General features: G+C 46.6%; 2 protein-coding genes across 3 annotated transcripts in view; both read right to left on the bottom strand.

The window, feature by feature from the left end:
- The window catches only part of Radil (Rap associating with DIL domain), a 64,150-nt gene that overhangs the window by 26,567 nt on the left and 19,337 nt on the right, over nt 1–18,246 (bottom strand). The window lies entirely within an intron of this gene.
- Papolb (poly(A) polymerase beta) lies at nt 15,352–17,698 on the bottom strand. Its single transcript, NM_001012020.2, has one exon. It carries the CDS (start codon nt 17,494–17,496, stop codon nt 15,568–15,570), a length of 1,929 nt encoding a protein of 642 aa, NP_001012020.1. The 5' UTR covers nt 17,497–17,698; the 3' UTR covers nt 15,352–15,567.

Raw genomic sequence — 18,246 nt, 5'->3', positions numbered from 1 at the left:
CTGTGCTTGTAAGGCAAGCACTTTACTGACTGGATTGGCTCCTCAGACCCCTATCTTGCTTTGTTCTGAGAATAGTTGGGATTAAAAATCTACACCACTATGCCTGGTTTTATTTTATCTTTAAGAATTCTAAACAAACGTGGCACCCCAGGAGTCAGGTACCCAGGAGTCAGTTAAACGTAACTAATTCCCTAGGTTTTTCTCATTCGTCTTTGGTTTTTTGACACAGGGTCTTCCCTGCCTTAGGCTCCTGAAGACTGGGTTGCTTTTCTTTATCCTTAAATGCTTTCCTTCAAACAGACATCATGCAATTCTCACTGATTGGAAACACCTCACTTCCATGGGACTTTCTGTTGTGTCCTCTCCTAAAGACAAGGCCACAGAAAGCAAGGGACCAAACCACTCGGTCAGGGAGACCAGTTTTGAGGACCTTCGAGTTCCTGAATTCTTGGAAACAGAGCTGTGGTCACAGCGACACTAGGTCCATGAGCACCATCACTATACCAACTCAAGTCCACCCCTGACCAATGACTCCAGCTGTGGCCTCTGGGCTGAAGGCCAGCAGCGGCTGTGGGCTAGCATCTCTCACAAGTTCATCCTGAAGCTGTAGAGAACACGGTCCAGCATCATGGCTGGACAAACCCTGCAGCTGCTGAGGGGCTCAACCCAACCTGACGCCACATGACCTAGGAGGAGCTCGGGGAGTTGGCAGCCAAACGAACTTATGTCTGAGGGTCATACACAGCTGGAATCTTGTTCAAAAACAAGGTCACTTCATGTGCTACCTACAGCCAACAGGGACTTTGCCAATGTGAGGAGAAGCCCCTGTTTTCCCACATCCTCACTCCAGACAAGTCAGCTGGCAAGAGGTGGCTCAAAGCCTTTCGTGACATGGATATTTGGGATGGAAAACTGTTCACCGCAAGTAAAGACACCAGGCCTTGCCATGTGTGAATGAGGATGGAGAGGGACAGCCACCTCTTGCCTTCCCCTGCTGGAGGGACAGTCCCAGCCAAGGCTCTCTTCTCCTGGAAGAACATCACACCTCCTGCTCTGTTGTGGCTGAGTTCCTCGCAATCTGGGACTCTGATTCAGAAGATCTCAGGAACACCGGGGTTTCAGTCACTGCCATGTCTGACTAAAGACAGTTGTCCCCAAGCCTGACGTTCTGAGTTTGATCCCCAAGACCCATCAAGTGGAAGGGGAGAAGCCACTCCCACAAGTTGTCCTTTTTCCTCCACACGTATGCCAAGGTATGTGCTTGAGAGGGAACAGGCACACAGACAAAAAGAGAGAAAGAAAGAATAAGCAAACAGATAAAAGTAAAGAGTGTTTTTCGGCTGGGTTTGATAGCTGAAATCCTATCACTCAGGAGGCAGAGGCAAGCAGCTCTCTGTGGGTTCAAGGTTAGCCCAGTCTACAGTGTTTCAGGTCAGGCAAGATCACGACTCTTACCTCACACAAACAAGCCCCCCTCGCCCCTCAAGTACACATTCAGGGTCCTGTGCTGTTCCACAGACACTTCCAACATCCAACTGAAAGTCACTCGAGTTCTCGGTGTGCCCCTTCAGGGGACTCAGAGACCTTGGTTTTCCACACAAGGGCAAAGCCTGGCTTTGCCACACCACAGCTTCTCAGATGAATACCACCCAGTGTTCCATAAGCACTTGTGTGTGCGTGTGACACACACACACACACACACACACACACACACGCGCGCGCGCGCGCCCGCACATGTGTTCAGGGGACATCTACCCACATAGCTCTTCAGGTTTCTCAGAGGAAACAGCTGAGCAAACAGCTAGGACTGGAACTCAGGGTGCCAAGTGCAGCTGGGACAGCAATGTGGGGACCAGAGTCCCCCGAAAGGATGACTCCAAGATGCTAAGCTGGCCGCCTCTGGGCCTTCTTTTCTATGGTTGGTCTCCTCCCCTTCCACAGAAAGTAGCTGCTAATGTGTCTGTCTTATAGAGATGTGTGGAGCAGGGGTGGGGCATCACCAACAAGAGCTGGTCAGTGTCATCAGAGCTGCCATTATGGGTCACTCTGGCTTGGGAAAGCCCTGGAAAGCACAACACAGCTCTTCCTGCACGTCACTTGCTTCCCTCCGTCACTCAGTCCTGTTTGCTCACCCTTCCCTGGCTCTGTGGTTAGAAACAGCACAACCAGGAAATACTCCGATGTTCCCTGCCCATCCATCGCCCTGGACTCAGATGAGGCTGATGTGTGGCACAGCGTTCCTGTGGGGTGGGGTGGGTGGGGTTTCTAAGGTGAGAAAGGGATGGCTTGTACCAGCTACAGACACACTTCAGCAAGCCACAGCTGCCATGGATCCTGGGTCTGACTCATCTGCAAGAAGTCTCCCTGTCAGTGGAGTGCCCTGTCTAAGTCATCAAAAAAGCTTGAGCTCTGTCACTCAAGCAAACAGTCCTTGATACAAAAAAATCACTCAAACTCAGTAGGGTCCCAGCCCTCAAGGCCCCTGCAGCAGCTGTGATACCAGCTGATGTTACCCCGATTCCTCTGCTTACGGCTTCCATCTGCTGCCCGTTGCTGCTGCTGCCCTCTACTGCCTATGCTGCTGCTCGAAATCCACGAAGTGCCTGGACCCCTGATGCAGTCTCTATTTTGGGAACCTAGAGCAAAGCTTTTTCTTCAAAACTATTTACATTATAATTCATAACAGTAGCAAAATCATAGTTACAAAGTAGCAATGAAGATAATTTTATAGCTGGAGATCACAATATAAGGAAGTGTATCAAAGTGTGGCAGCATTAGGAGGGTTCAGAACCACTGTCCTAGAACTAGAGCAATAGGCCTAGCTGTCAAGGCTTGGGGCTGTGAGGCTCCGGGTCTCCAGGGCCTGGGACTGCCAACACGAACAGCTTCTGCTCATCTATCCACAGTTTCTCTCCACGTATAAGAGGGCTCTGTGCAGTATGAGTGTGGTGATGAGCGCAGAAGTCTGTGAAGGTGCTGAAACTCCACTGAATGTGATGCTAAAACCAGGCCATTTTAAGGGTGTAAAGGCTACCTCATGGGCTAGAGGGATATCATATCATATCATAAAAGTCTTAAAAACACAGCACATATCGTTTCTCTAAGGTAGCCCTAGCCTGGCAGAAACAAGGAAGACAGGCACAAGAAGCTACAACTGATGAAATACTCAGTGTAGGAGCTAAAGAGGGGCCAGCGCTCAGGAGGCAGAGGCAGGAAGATAGAGCTCTGAGTTCAAGGCTAGTCTGGTCTATACATAGTTCCAGGCCATTCAGAGACACCCCGCCCCCCTCTCTCAATAGATTTAAAACAAAGAAAATAATATATCTGAACAACAGAGATACAGAGAGAGAGAGAGAGACAGACAGACAGAACAATAAATTACTAACTAACAAGTAATTTGGCAGGCATAGTGAAACTCATGCCTGCAAACACCCAGTAGAAGGAATACCATTGAAAGGCTACACTGTTTCAATTAATTAATTAATTAATCAATTAGAATCTTCTTAGTGCTAAGTGCCAAGAAAAAGCAGAGAGGTCAAAATAATCATCCTCAGTTAGAACAAAATTAAAGTTCAGCTGAGAGAAATCAATCTTGGAGTCTTAGTTATGGTTTTTTTTTTTTTTTTTGGTTCTTTTTTTCGGAGCTGGGGACCGAACCCAGGGCCTTGCGCTTCCTAGGTAAGCGCTCTACCACTGAGCTAAATCCCCAGCCCCCTTAGTTATGGTTTTATTGCTGTGCAGACACCATGACCAAGGCAATACGGAAGGAAGCGTTTAACTGAGGGCCTGTGTACACTTTCAGAGGATGTGGTACTGAGCAGTGGCTGAAGGCCTACTGCCTGATGTGCATGCAGGAGGCAGAGAAAGCAAGACAGGGCTTGGTGTGGGCTTTTGAAACCTCAAAGCCTACCCCAGTGACACACCTCCTCCAACAAGGCCACACCTCCTAATCCTTCCCAAACACTGCACTAACTGGGAACCAAACATTTAAGCATATGAACACATGGGGCTGTTTTATTCAAACTACCACATTTGACATATCCCAATCTTCAGTATACAAAGTATTAAATACAAACAAAAGCCCTCACATACTTTTTTTTTTCCTTTTTTTTTTCTTCTCTTTTCTTTTTTTTGGAGCTGGGGACTGAACCCAGGGCCTTTCACTTGCTAGGCAAGCGTTCTACCACTGAGCTAAATCCTCAACCCCCCTGACATACTTTTGAGATAGGGTCTCACTCTCTAGCCCAGCCTCACCTAAACTCAAGACCCTCCTGTATCCCACCCCACACCACTCCTCCAAGCCTTCTGAGACAGTCTCATTTAGAATAATGAATGGCCTTGACCTCACTGTGTATGGGGATGACTCTTGAACCTTCATCCTCCTGCCTCTCCCTTTCAAGTGCTGGGATACGGGCTTTTGCCACCACAGCCAGTTGATGTGGTGCTGGAAATCTAACTCAGGGCTTCCTCCATGATAGGCAAACATCTGTCAACTGAACTACATCTCCAGCCTCTAAGATCTTGACTTTTAATTGAATTTAAACTGTGACCACAATGAATGGAGAGAAACCAACCAGATTGGGCAGTGCAGATGACTCATCTGGCAGGAAATCACTGGATAATGTCCAAAGTTCTAAAACTCAAAAAGTGATAGGATAACATTGTCATTTTAAAGGATGGACTTGAGGCTGGGGAAACAGCTCAGGTGGTAAAATGCTTGCCTTGAAAGAAAATAACTTGAGTTCAGTTCCCAGAAGGCAATGTAAAACACTGGCCAAGGCAGGTGCTTGCATTCCCAACACTGGGAAGGCTGAGACATGTAGATCCTCTGGGCTCCTTGGCCAGCCTGCCTAGCCCAGCTGGTAATAATACCCAGGCCATGAGAGACTCTGTCTCAAAACAAACAAAAAAGGTAGAAGGCACCTGAGGAACAACACCCGAGGCTCTGATGTCCACATGTACATCCAAGCATGGACACCCAAACCTACACACGCACGCACGCACGCACACGGACACAAATGGCAAACAAGAAATAGCTCACAGCTGAATGCTGGGCCTCTCGGGAGAGCAAACTAGGAAGAAGGGAGAGATGGCAGGGAGCCAGGATTTTGTTTTGATTTGGTCTTAAGCAGCGGTGAGAAAGCATTGCTTTAACTGTACACACATCTATCTAAAGACAAGAGGCTTTGAAAGGACATGCTCTCCAACTGAAAGACTATGTGAGCATCCTCATCAATGGGATCGACTTTGATTCCCAGGTGCACTTTCTTGTACATGCTCATGCCTCTGAAACTGGGAAGGATCCCTTGTTCATCATGAGCTATGCAGTGGCTGGGATGATGTTCTAGGAGCAGAGTTGCAACAGAACAGGCATGTGTGGAAACAGTCTGAGAGGCATAAGTTCTGACTGCTCATTTCCAGAACCTGTGCCTATCAGGGAGATCAGGGGGACACTGAAATGCGACACATGTATAAGGCTTAGGACACGGAGAATGGCACTGTTTGTGCAATATGGCACTGAGGACTCTGCGATTGGGAAGAAGCCTGGGATCTCAATGGTAGAGCCCCTGCCTAGAATCCCCAGTAAGGGACTGGGGGTGTGGCTCAGTGGTAGAGCCCCTGCCTAGAATCCCCCAGTGAGGGGCTGGGGCGTGGCTCAGTGGTAGAGCCCCTGCCTAGAATCACCCAGTGAGGGGCTGGGGGCGTGGCTCAGTGGTAGAGCCCCTGCCTAGAATTCCCCAGTGAGGGGCTGGGGGTGTGGCTCAGTGGTAGAGCCCCTACCTAGAATCCCCCAGTGAGGAGCTGGGGCGTGGCTCAGTGGTAGAGCCCCTGCCTAGAATCTCCCAGTAGGAGGGTGAGGTGTGGCTCAGTGGTAGAGCAACTGCAAGTCCTGAGAGATTCATTCCAGGTAAAACACACACACACACACACACACACACACACACACACACACACACCCCTTGAATTCCAAATCTACTTGACTATGATATACCAGTTTGTGCAAGCTCAGAACAACTAATGCAGAGGAGAATCCACATAGGAATCCATGTTTAGATTTAGTAGACTTCTATCTAGTCTCTCTCCATCACTGTGTAACCAGACTGGGTTAGAACTTACTCTGCTGCCCCAGTTGGCTCTGAGCAACCGCAAAAGAGCCACTGTGTGGTACATAGGGAGTATGTGTGTGTCTGTGTGTGTCTGTGTGTGTCTGGGGAGGCAGGGAAAGTGCTAGGCAGCATCCTCAGAGGGTCCACATCTCTGCCGAGGTCACTCCCGGGGTCCTGGTATACTGGAAACTTTTCTAATAAATCAAAGTCCTTATCTGTCGATCCTAAAATGTGGAGCAGGGGTCTGGTCCTCGTCACCTATGTTCCTTCTGACCTGAGGGACTTCCTCATTTGGTTGCAGGAGAGAAGTCAGGGTGCTCCACAAGGAAGGAGGGGGGAAGGATGAAGAAAAAGAAAGAAGAATGCAGAAAGACAGTTTTCAGTCCATGACCAGGGCTAAACCGAGGCCTCCAAACACCAGAAAGTTGTATCGTCTCAATCCTGGCACTGCAGCTTGCCCTGTGTGACCCGGGTGGAGCAGAGGTGACCCTGTGCCCAGACTCCACCAAGAGCATGTGGTCTCCAGCTGGTGTTTTTGCCATCAATGACAATTACAGACATGCTAGTTAGTATGCAGAAACCACGTGCAGCTCTAACACGTATCTAACAAGTCAGGCTGGAGCTTGAGGGGTGGGAAGGAAAGGCCTGGCCTGCTGCTTACCACCAAGGAAGGAGAAAGAAGAAACTGACCATTCTGGAAAGCAAGAAAACAGCCGGGACAGGGTGACAGGAAAGTGCCGGGACATCTCATCCAAAAGACAGTCAGAAAATGATTGCCCAAGTATGTCACAAAGGCAAGGCCCAGTTAGGATGTGGACACACCTCTAATGAAACCAAAGATAGTCAAAGAAAAATGCATTGCTGGGGGTACAGCTAAGTGCTGGAGCACACAAGGCCCAGGTGCAAGCATATCTCCCAGGGGCTGCAGAGAGGGCTTAGCACTTAATTAAGAGTTCTGGCTGCTCTTGCAAAGGACCTGAGTTCAGTTCCCAGCACCCACCCACCTTAGGTGGCTCCCAACTGCCTTTAACTCCAGTTCTGAGAGACCTGACACCTTCTCCTGGCCTTAGCGGGGACCAGGCACTCGTGTGGCACGCATATATGCAGACAAAGCATCTATACATATAAAATATGAACAATAAATTCTAAAAACCAAAATGAAGCCCCTCATACTTGAGAGTGCTCAACTTTACAGGATCCTCTTTCAAGGGATGAGGAGGTTGCTATGGATTTTCTCAGGCCCGAAGACCTCAAGGAGACTTGAGTGTACTATTTGACTATAGAGGCTAAAAACAGAAGGAATGAGCTCAAAAATGTCTGTGGGCGTGGCTTTACTGCAGTGCAGTGAATTCCCAGGAAAGCCCATGCAGCCCACAAGGCTCCTGAGAAAATTCTGTCAGTAGAGATGGCCAGGACTGAAAGTGACAGAGGGCATGCAATCAACAGATCCCATCAGGACACTGCTTGACAGACATGCTGTCACCAAAAAGGATGGGTGCTCCAGAATAGAAGGGAGGACCTAGCAAGTGGCTCTACGAGTGCAGAAGGCAGAGCCAAGAGGTTATCCCCAGGCCTGAAAACTTCACCTGAGAACTATGGCTGGATGTGAAAATCACTTGGGACTAGTAGGCTGCTCTACCTCCCACCTGCTCCTGATGACACTGTCTTGTCCCTGCCTTGCCACTGCAGGCTGCAGGTGTTAGGCAAGCACTTTTGGTTTCAAAGAAGAGTAAAAATTATTCCAAAGAGTCTAGAAAGATGGCTCAGTGGATAAGAGCTCTTCCAAAGAACTCGAGTTCCATAGTCACACCTAGGCAGCTCATAACCACCTATAACTCCAGCTCCAGGGGATCTGATGCCCTCTTCTAGCCCCCTCAGGCAACTGCACCTGTATACACAGACACAGACACACACAGAGACACAGACACAGACACACACAGAGAGAGAGAGAGAGACAGACAGACAGACAGACAGACACAGACACACACACACACACACACACAATATAAAGAGAAATCTTTAAAATAATTGTTCCCCAAGAACTGCACTTTAAGGTGGCTCACACCTTTAATCCCAGCACTCAGGAGGCAGAGACAGGAAGATCTGTGTGAGTTCAAGGCCACCCTGGTCTACATAATAAGTTCTGGAGAGACCCCGTCTCAAAAAATAAAGAACAAAAAATTGTTGTTTATGAATTTTCCCCAGAGCCTCAGCCACACTTCATTTACCTTATTAAGATGATTATCTTATTAAATTTAGGGCTTGAACTGATGACACCAGATGACCTTGAAGGAGGGTGAGTGCATCTTGCATGTGAAACAGAGGTATGGATCATTGGGGTTCATGGTTGGACCGGGGTCCCCAAAGACTCCACCCTTGAATGTGAATGAGGCCTAGAAGATGATGTCATTCCATGATCGTGGCCAGTCACGTGGCAAAAAAGACTTCAAGTTCTAAGTACATTTGATGGGCTGTGAGATGTCTCAGTGGGTAAAGAAATCTGCTCCCAAGCCTGATGAGCTGAGTTCAACTCCCTGCACCTACACAGTGGAAGGAGAGAAGTGTCCAGAGTGGTCCTCTGACCTCCGTGTGTGCCAAATCACACACAGAATAATAAACACTAATCAGTTCACACTAGATTCTCTCAAAGAGCGATTACTTAATATGGACCACAAGCAAACACATGAGCCTGTGTGTGTACATATGCTCAGGTCTGCATGTATGACGTGGGGATCAGAAGTCAGTATCGGTACCATTGTTGGTTGCTCTGAAACATGCTTTCTCACTCACCGGGTCCTCACTGATTCAGATGGATTGCTAGCCTATGGGCCTCAAGGACCCCACTAAATGCTGGAGTTCTAGACACCAATACCTAGAGTTTACACAGGTGCTGAGGGTCTGTACAGCAAGCACTTTACGCACTTTGTGAACCTTTCAAAAACAAAGAGAGTTGAATACTCAATAAATAAGGGGCCTTGATATGGCCCTACAGACCTGAAGACGCTGGGCTCTTTGGGAAACTGCATTTACAAGTGCTCTTGGATTGCAGACTTTGTGTGCTGTGTCATGGAAGGCTGGCATGGCCTCTCCGTGTTCATTCCTTCCTCTCCCTAACACAATAACTTCCGACATCATTTTCCCGTCTCTACTGTAGATGGGCTGGCCCTGTGTAACTGCAGTTGATGAAGGATGAAGGATGCTCCTGCCGGGACATGCTCCATGGGAGACTGAAGTGGAAACTTAAGGGTTCTTTGGAAAGTTAGTTGTGTTGGATGGTGTTTTGCTAAAGCAGACTCATGAAGGACCGTTGTTATAAAGCAGACACAGGTGAAAGGATGTTTTGTTAAAGCAACCACGTGGAAGGACACACAATAAAGGATTCTTCGCTAACAACATGCATGTACTGGTCCAACTTACACTGCGTGTTGAGCACCATTTGTTGTGACTCCACAGAGAGAAATGCACAAAAGTCTTTTGGTGGTGTGCAGTGGCTTCTTGCCGCGTGTGTGCAGACTTGGCCCAGACGGCAGAGTGATGTCAGCTGAGACAGACTCCCATGGAGTTTTGCTGAGACAAGACTCACTTACATGATGTTTACAGGGAGTATGAATAGGATTCAATGGACTATGAGGGGGGCTTCCTGGTAGAGCTGGCTCTGCAATGCTTCTTAGTCTCACACCTTTGTTGATCTTTGCTTCTCTGAGAGACGCACAGCAAAGAACTTCTCCTGGCATCCCTATTGGTCCTGGTCCCTCCTGCTGACATGTGCTGACTTGGCTGAGGTCTGGCTGTCTCTGCCAGGTAGTGCCACCATTACTGATTCATGCTGCTACCCCAACTCTACCTAACTAGACTGCTGATACATTCGTAAGTATTTACAAGTGGATCAAACTACCACAGCTAACCTGTGAATTAAACCGCTGATTTCCTGACAATACAGATGGGATTTACTCCAAAAACCAATTTCTAAACAAGTCCACTTCCACTGTATCCGTCCTTTCCCAATACCTCTGGTGGGTGGTGGGCTAGAAGAGAGGTCAAAGCATTTAAGAACCATCATTAAAAGTTGGCTTTAAAAAAAATTAAAGTTACAGACACTAGAGTGTGGACAGTGGTGGTTGAGCTTCATTGCCAACTGGATTTGGAATCACCTGGGATATACACCTCTGAGTCTGTGAGAGAGATTCCGGGAGCTTTAACTAAGGACCTAAGGACTTAGTGACAACATTGTTCTAGGGCTGGCAAAAACCAAAATCAAAAACAAAAACAGGAGAAAGCATTCATGTCTCTCTGCCACAGTCAGGTCTTCTCTCACTGTCACACTTTCCCTCCCATGATGCACCATCCCTTTAACTTGTGAGCTCAAATAAACTTTTCCTTAAGTTGTGTGGCTGCTGGTAACCAACTTGACACAATCCAGAATCCCCTCTGATCATGTCTGTGGTCGTAGTAGGGGCTGGTTCTTGGTTACCTTAGCTGAGGTGGGAAGACCTGTCCACAATGGGTGCCACTTTTCCCTACTTGGAGGATTCTGGACCCTACAAGTGGATAAAGGAGGCCAACAAGACGGCTCAGTGGGTAATGACACTTGCCACACAAACTGTGAGCCACCAGTCAGTACAAGCCATGACAGATTGTGCCACCTGTGACCCTAAGCAAGAGGAAGTCCTCCCTCAAGTTACTTGTCTGCAAAACTTATTTAAAAGATTTTATGTTATTTATGTATGTTTATCTATGAACACCTGTGTTAGTACCTCAGAAGAGGGCTTTAGATCTTCTGGATCTGATTGTGAATCCACTGACGTATGTAATGGGAATAGAACTCAGGTCCTGTGAAAGAGCAGGAAGCAATCTTAACCTATGAGCCATCTCTCTACCCCCTTAGGTTACTTCTTGCTATCTGGTCACATCACTATGAAAGTTACTACACAAAAATGTTTTGGCCTTTCCCCCAAAATCATCCTGCCCTCAACAACCCTGAAGAGGAAAGGCATGAAGCAGTGCAGTGGGGCTGTAGGTGGAAACAGTCCAGGGCTCCGGAGAGCAGGGGAAACTACCCTATCCATCCTGATGTAGCACCCAGTATATGGAAAGAAACAGACCTATCTCAACTCCAGTGGTGCCCTGGCCAACTGCAACTCCTAGCTGAGCTCCAAAGATCTATAAATTATCACATTTAGTATTGCATTTCTAATTATAAACCTTTCTGTGTACAAGCTGGTGTTCCTAACTTCTAGAGATTAAGAAAGAACACTGTTGCACCTTCCACCAACCCAAAAATATGACCACTGGAATCTGCTGCTCTCCCACCTCTCGCCACAAAAGGCAAACAGCTAGTTCTTACTGCCATGTAACTAAAGCCTTTGATGGTCACTGTTGTCAACTAGAATCCAGAATCACTTGGGGAATGGGTCTCTCAGCATGATGGGGGATGATCTTAACTGAGGTGGGAAGTCCTGCCCACCGTGGGCAGCACCACTCCCTGGCTGAAATCTTGAACTCTACAGTTTGCATTTGTACTTCCCTGCTTCCTGCCAATGAAGTGTGTTGGCCTGCCTCCTGCTCCTGCCTCCATGCCTTCCTTTTGCACTGGAAGCCAAAATAAACAGTCTCCCTTGGATTGCTTTTGTAAACTATTTTATCACAGCAAATAAACAAAAACAAAAACAAATGAAGACAATGCCATTTGATCTTTGGTCTGTTTTGAGACAGGGTCTTGCTAAGGTGTCAAGGCTGACCTGCAGCTTGCTATGGAGTCCAAGCTAGCTTTGAGCCTAGCTAGGATGTCCTGCCTCAGTCTCCAGAGTGCTGAGATTCCAGGCAACCACTAAAGCACCAGTCCTGCTACACAGTTAGAAGTCTGAGTTATACCCCTCCACTTTGTATGTAAACCATATATAAATTACATCCCACTTTATTTTGGATTTGCTCTCTTCCTCAGCATGACCAGCCACATCTTCATGGGTGCACGAAGCCATGGCTTGTTTGATGTCATAGATTTAGGATTCTTACTGCAAGAAGGTGGCACTCCCTAGTATCCGGACTGATGGTCAGGTTTCTGTGTGTGCTGTTTGTAACTTTGGGCTATCACCTCTCAGCAGTGCGCTTGACTCTCGGTCACCATCAGACAAGAGGCTCTTGGGCTTTTGTGCCACCAAAGATTGACCCTTATTTTCTGACTGCTACGCATGCCCAGTAGTTCCCTGAGAACGGGGTGCACCCACCAGTTGTTGAGTAGAGGGATCTATGATAATGTCCATGGGATTATTGTGGCCAATGCTGGGGGTGGGGATAGTGACAAATCCAGCCTGAGCCATCTGCTGCTGTATTAGCTCTCTCTTCCCTCTACAGGGCAGAGTTAAGTGGTTATGACAGAGACCATACGGCTTCCTAAAGCTGAAACTCTTCACTAGCCAGTCGTTCCGAGGAAAAGTTCAGTAACCATTACACAGGCTCAAGGTTAAAGAACTGCTTTTTACTATCGTGTGATAATGGCATACTCTGAAGTCTGTTAAATTTTTGCTTTACTGTTTTTTGTTGTAGCTAAGTGATCTGGGGCAAGCATGTCATAAAGCACCCCCCTTCCCTAGTAAGGTCTCTCCCATCATTAATGTTGGAATCTCCTGTCCGTTCCCATGTAAATTGTTCTCACTGCACCCCATGTCCTCACATTTTGGTATGTTCCTCCAATCTCAGCAGCAGCTCCCCAACCCCACACTGACAAGCTCCACCTCACTGCAGCTCCTCCCTCCCTGTCTCCCCGCTCAATACTCTCAATATGCTCTACAGGGATGGGTTCCACTTCCCTGGCTCGGCCTCCTCCTAGACCCTTCTCTCCTCCACACTGACAATCTCCACTTATGCAGTACACCTCTACCCCACAGTCCCTCAGGATAGCCCTGAAGGTCCCTCTAAACAGTCTGGTCACCAACTCCCACACTCAAAGTCATCCTCCACCTCAGCTTCCCAAGGGCTGTGCTTACAACCCTGGCACCCATCATGCTGACTCCTTCCTGTCTTCTTTTAAAGTCTTTCCTTTTGACATCTGAACCCTTGGTGTATCCTCGACGGGCACTACACTGTGCTTTCCACGTCATAAAGTTGGAAAAGTCACCAGCCCTGCCACCTCCTTCAGAACAGTGAAGACATTATGGGACCGGATATGCAACTCTATGGTAGAGTGCTAGCCTTGATGCATACAAGGTGTTGGGTTCCATCCCAAGAACCCTGAAAAAATAAAAAGACATCTGAATTCTTACATCAGACTTAAACATCTGGCCAGTGTTTTAGTTCCAGGTTGTTTGGCATTTATTTTTATTGTGTTTGTAATGGAGAAATACATTATCTGCTTTCAAAATAGTGCTTGAAAATACAAGGAGTACAGATACCATGTAACAGCAAACTCCAGTCAGGAGACACTACGCACATCACAAGAAAAAATAGTCTGGTATTCACGTAATAAAAACTAGGCTTCAAAAGTCCCAAGTTTCCAGCTTGGTTTAAAAAAAAAAAAACAGGCACAGTTACACAAAACATTTAATAAACATTTTTCCAATGTGTAAACAAAATGAGGAGACTAAATTGTGCCTGGCCGTCTCCAGCAGACACCGTAGCTATTTGAAATGCAAAAGCCATGCTCTTTCTTATGCTGATGGAAGGGCAAGGTGAACTTGCACAGAGCAAAGGTGTGACAGACAGAGGTCTGGCAGTCTAGGTATCAGAGAGTCTCAATTACTGCATAGTTTAAAAGGAAAGACTATAGTCCAACGCTGAAAATTAATCTAGAAGGACAAGAAGGGTTAAACAATTTTGACTTGACATGGGAGAAAATGGGACAAACAGAAAGGAAGAGTTTTAGAGGGAAAGGGAGAGACAGACCTGGCTGCTCCGAAGAGCTGTTAAGTTTGCTGTATCTGGACTAAGGAAGACTAAAGCTATCATTCAGTGACATCCACTTGCCCTCATGGTTCCTACATGTGGGGATTCTGCTACTTCATTGAGAAGCAGCTCTGATTTAAAGTACCCCTAAGATTTGGTAAAAGAGTAGAAAGCTGACTAGATGTCAAGTGCTTTGTGGAAATTTTTTTTGTATGACCGTACACATATAATCTGATAAATTCTGGTACCACATTAAAATAAAACATGGCTTAAAGTTCTTAAGAGTAAAAATGCCTTTTTGCCTACATATTTACAATTGGTAACTAGTTTTCTTCCAAAGCAGATACTCTGTGATCTAGAAAATCTCACCTCTGTGGAGATAAAGAACATCGACAACGTTTTCACAGACAGAACACTGGCCCAAGTTTTCCTGAGATATTAACCATGGAGTCAGAGTCTGGTGTTTTGTGCCATGTGGTCAGAGAACTTTTGGATTCACATCATGGTTTGGATATTAATATTCTGGACTTTTAAGAAGCAACATGCATGCATGCATGCATGTTTAATGCAAAGAGAATGAAGGCAAAGGTTTTTTGTTTGAGGACAAATGATTAAGGACAAAAGAATGTGGAACTCCAAGAAAATACCTAGTTGCTGATTATACATTCTCCCAAACAATTCTACAGATAAAACCCATATACCATTTCTTGATCTTGTCCCACAGAAACCAAATACTTAGTAATTATGGTTTTGATGTCAAATCAATGTCCTCGGAGTCTACATTCCGTTTTAAAGGGTGTAGCCACCTCCTGGGAACTGAGATACATAGAATTTTGTGCTTTCTCAAGTATATTACTACAAAAATAGCCTGCAACTTTAAGATTAGTAAAGAAACCTTTTCAGGGAGGAAAAAAAAGTGAAAATTCACCAAAGTGGAAAGTCAAAAATTAGTTCTAGTTCCTAATGGAAAAATTATATTTAAAAATCCCATAAAGTGCTAAAATAAGGGGTTCTGATAGCTTGTATTGCAAATTTCCCAACAGTGGATCAAACATAAATTTAATTCTATTGTCAGTCACGGATAGAAATGAATACAGGTGGAGGGGTTTTTTCTCTTTCTAATCAAAGTTCTCTGAAAGAATGTAACTGCTATCAACATGCTAATGATCTGAGTCGTGATAGTGATAGTAGTACTTCTGGTTTTGAATGCTAATCTGGACTTCGGTTCAAGATTAGGCCAGCAAAAACAGTTACCAATCGAGTATGAATCTATTTTGAGTCATATCTAGTCTGGTTCCCTCATTTTCCTTTAACATCCGAAAGCGACAAGTTCAATTTGCAAGAATTTGTTTAAGGGCCTTTGAGGTGGTTTCTATCCATTCAATCTGTTTTATTGAACTCTCAATTAAAGGAATAGGATCTCTAGGAAAAACAGGGATACCGGGCTTATCTGTTCCCAGGTGTTTCCTGAGAGGCCAACAGAGAAGCTGCTGTCTGAGTAGTGTCTAAGCTGGACTCGTCTATCTGGTTCCTTCCCTTCTGTTGGGTTTCTTGTTCCTTTCTTATCAGGTGAGAATGTCTTCTAGACTCCTAGTATAGGATTGGGTATGTTTGTTGCTGTATTTCCTGAAGGTCTAGATGGATGGTTTACCAGATGTGTCGAAGAAACAACTCTGGTCATGGTAGGCTTAGGTGGTGGTGAGATGGTCGGCTGTGAGGGAATCTGAGCAATGCTTTCACTCAGTGCAATCCCTGAACTTTCTATGGGGTTCACGTGCTGCAAGGAAACGTCAGGAAACTGTATGTTGGTCACGGATGCTGCCATAACAGCCAGAGCAGGACTGTTTCTGCCCTGAGGGTTTGCAGTCAGTGGGCCTGTCTTTATAGTGCCAGTAGGTGAAGGTGCAGTCATGCTGTTTTCACTGTCTATAGACAAGAGAAGGCTGCTATCATTCACAGCTGTCAATCTTACACCTTCTGTTAAATGTGTTTCCTTTTTCTGAAGAACATGATTTGGAAGTAGCTGATGAAGTTCCTTTCTTCTTAGATGCATTGCAGCAATCTTCATATCCATCTCAAACATCTTACTATTTATTGCTTGTCTGTACACTGTATCTGTGAAAGACTGAATATCATAAGTGAGATCAATACTGAGAATTTCAGAATTTTCTGGCTTTTTCAACACTAACCCAATCACCCACATAGTACGAAATTCTTCTTTGTCAACATTTTCTTTAGGTGCTGGAAATGACTGGGGATTCACATGTGCCAGAGTAATGAATTCATTCTTTTCCAGGCTCCCAACCAGGATTCGGATCTTTGATTCCACCAAGCCCACCCACTCTAAATGTTGTTTCTCTGTTGGTGCACTTGCCAGTAGTACAATATAATGCTTATATTTCTGAAAAAAGCTTGGAGCTTCAAAAAGTTTGGACCATTCTGCCTTATTCAGCAGAATTTCATGTGTGATAGCAAGCCCTTGCTTAAACTCCTCAATCATGACCATCCTGGTTGACACAGACACATTGTATGTGGAGTTCTGCTGTGGGTATGCTGGTGTAATTATAGGCATAAGATGGTACCTGTCACTAGGATTCACTCTTGGGTCCCATACAGGCAAGTTAAGATTTCGTTCTTCTGGTTCTTTTAACAAGACTGGATTTGGCCATTCCCACTCAGAAAATACCAAGAAAAATTTTCGTACAAGAGTGGATGCTATTGCATTTGGATAAAGCTGGCAAGTTCTTGCTACCAGCATAGCCCAGGAAACACCTCCAAGGAAACCCAATATATTGGAATAGATGTTGTGGCATTTGGCCCATAATTTGATGGCTCTCAGTGTTAACCTGAAGCTGTCAATGTTTGGTACTAGGTGTAAAATTTCATCAGTTACCCGGCAACCATTAAGGCTTCTTATGCACCTAATATCTAAATTTTTAAGCAGACTATCATCTCGTAGGTCCAAATCTTCCGGAATAGTCTGCAATGCTAATCTTGCAAACAAAATATCAATCTCTATTCCATCAAAACACAGTTTGATAACCGGCACAAAGGCCTCCTCAACCGCTCTTAAATCTTTTACTTCCTCCTGTAGTTTCAATTTGTCATAGAAGGAGGTGAAAAAGTCATTTCGATCCACGTGTCTTGGTGCAACGCACAACGCATCGATATCTGCACCTTTCGTGTGTACTCCTAGTCGGTAAGAGCCGAACGTAAAAATTTTCCCCCCAACATTCTCAATTACAGCTTGTGGAAGATTCCTGCTTTCACTGATTTCTCGGATCCATTCCTTCACCAGATTATTTAATTTCTGCAAAATTAAAATCCTGCGCTGCAGTTCCTCTTCCTCTTCAAACACCCCGAAGGGCTGGAGGGTCTCGATCAGCTTCTGGGTGAGTTCGCGGTCTGTGTCCTTGGGGGCGGCCAGGCTGATGGGGGACGATATGCCGTACTGCTTCGGGGCGGGAGCCGGTTGTTGTGCTCCTTGGGTGGTCACCGCAAATGGCATCATCTCTAGCTCCCGCGCCGCCAGGGCACCTGCCCCGCCACCGCTACCTCGGTGGCCTCTGCTCGGCTCATGATCCGAAGGCGCGAGGGGCGGGCTCCTGCCGGCCGGCCCTGTCGGCCCCCGCTCCGCTCCGAGCCCGCCGCCTCAAGCGCTTCCCCTGGTACCCCTCCGGGCCAACATGGCGCCGGGCTCCTCAGCGGTCGCGTTCCAGAACCGACAGCGCACGCACGCGCCTGCGCACCGGACGATGCCGCTGCTGCTCTCACGAGATTGGAGGAAATTCTCGCGCTACAGGGCTTCCGGAAGAGCGCCATCCCGGCCTGTCCTGCCCGAGTCTGAGAAGTCTCTCTTGAGGGACAATGCACGGTCCTCTATCCCCAAGCAGGTTCCAGGGGATGCGCCTGTTAGGCCCAGAGTGACCGTGGCGCTCTCATCAGGCCCTGGTGTCACTTGTCGCAGTGGCTTATACTTCCCCTGGCTCCTGCTGAGAAGTTACCATCAAGCCAAACTATGGCCCTTTCATCGTCTTCTGCCAGCCCATACTCGAATCTCTGTCCTCAGTGTCCCACAGTTCCACTGCTGTGTGTGTGCAAGGTAAATATACTCAATTTACAAGGGCGCGCTGGGATTCCTGCATCAGAGCAAAGAGTCCTTTTCATTTCGTGGCTTCTAGAAGATTCCCACGCCTATGTTTGGAATATGCTCTTCCCGACATTCTCTCGGTTCTCTTCATTTCGATACATGATAAACCTT

This window comes from Rattus norvegicus, chromosome 12 (assembly GCF_036323735.1).
Source record: "Rattus norvegicus strain BN/NHsdMcwi chromosome 12, GRCr8, whole genome shotgun sequence".
NCBI classification, from domain to species: domain Eukaryota; kingdom Metazoa; phylum Chordata; class Mammalia; order Rodentia; family Muridae; genus Rattus; species Rattus norvegicus.
Note: the sequence above shows the minus strand (reverse complement) of the source record. Positions and strands in the feature narration are given on the sequence as shown.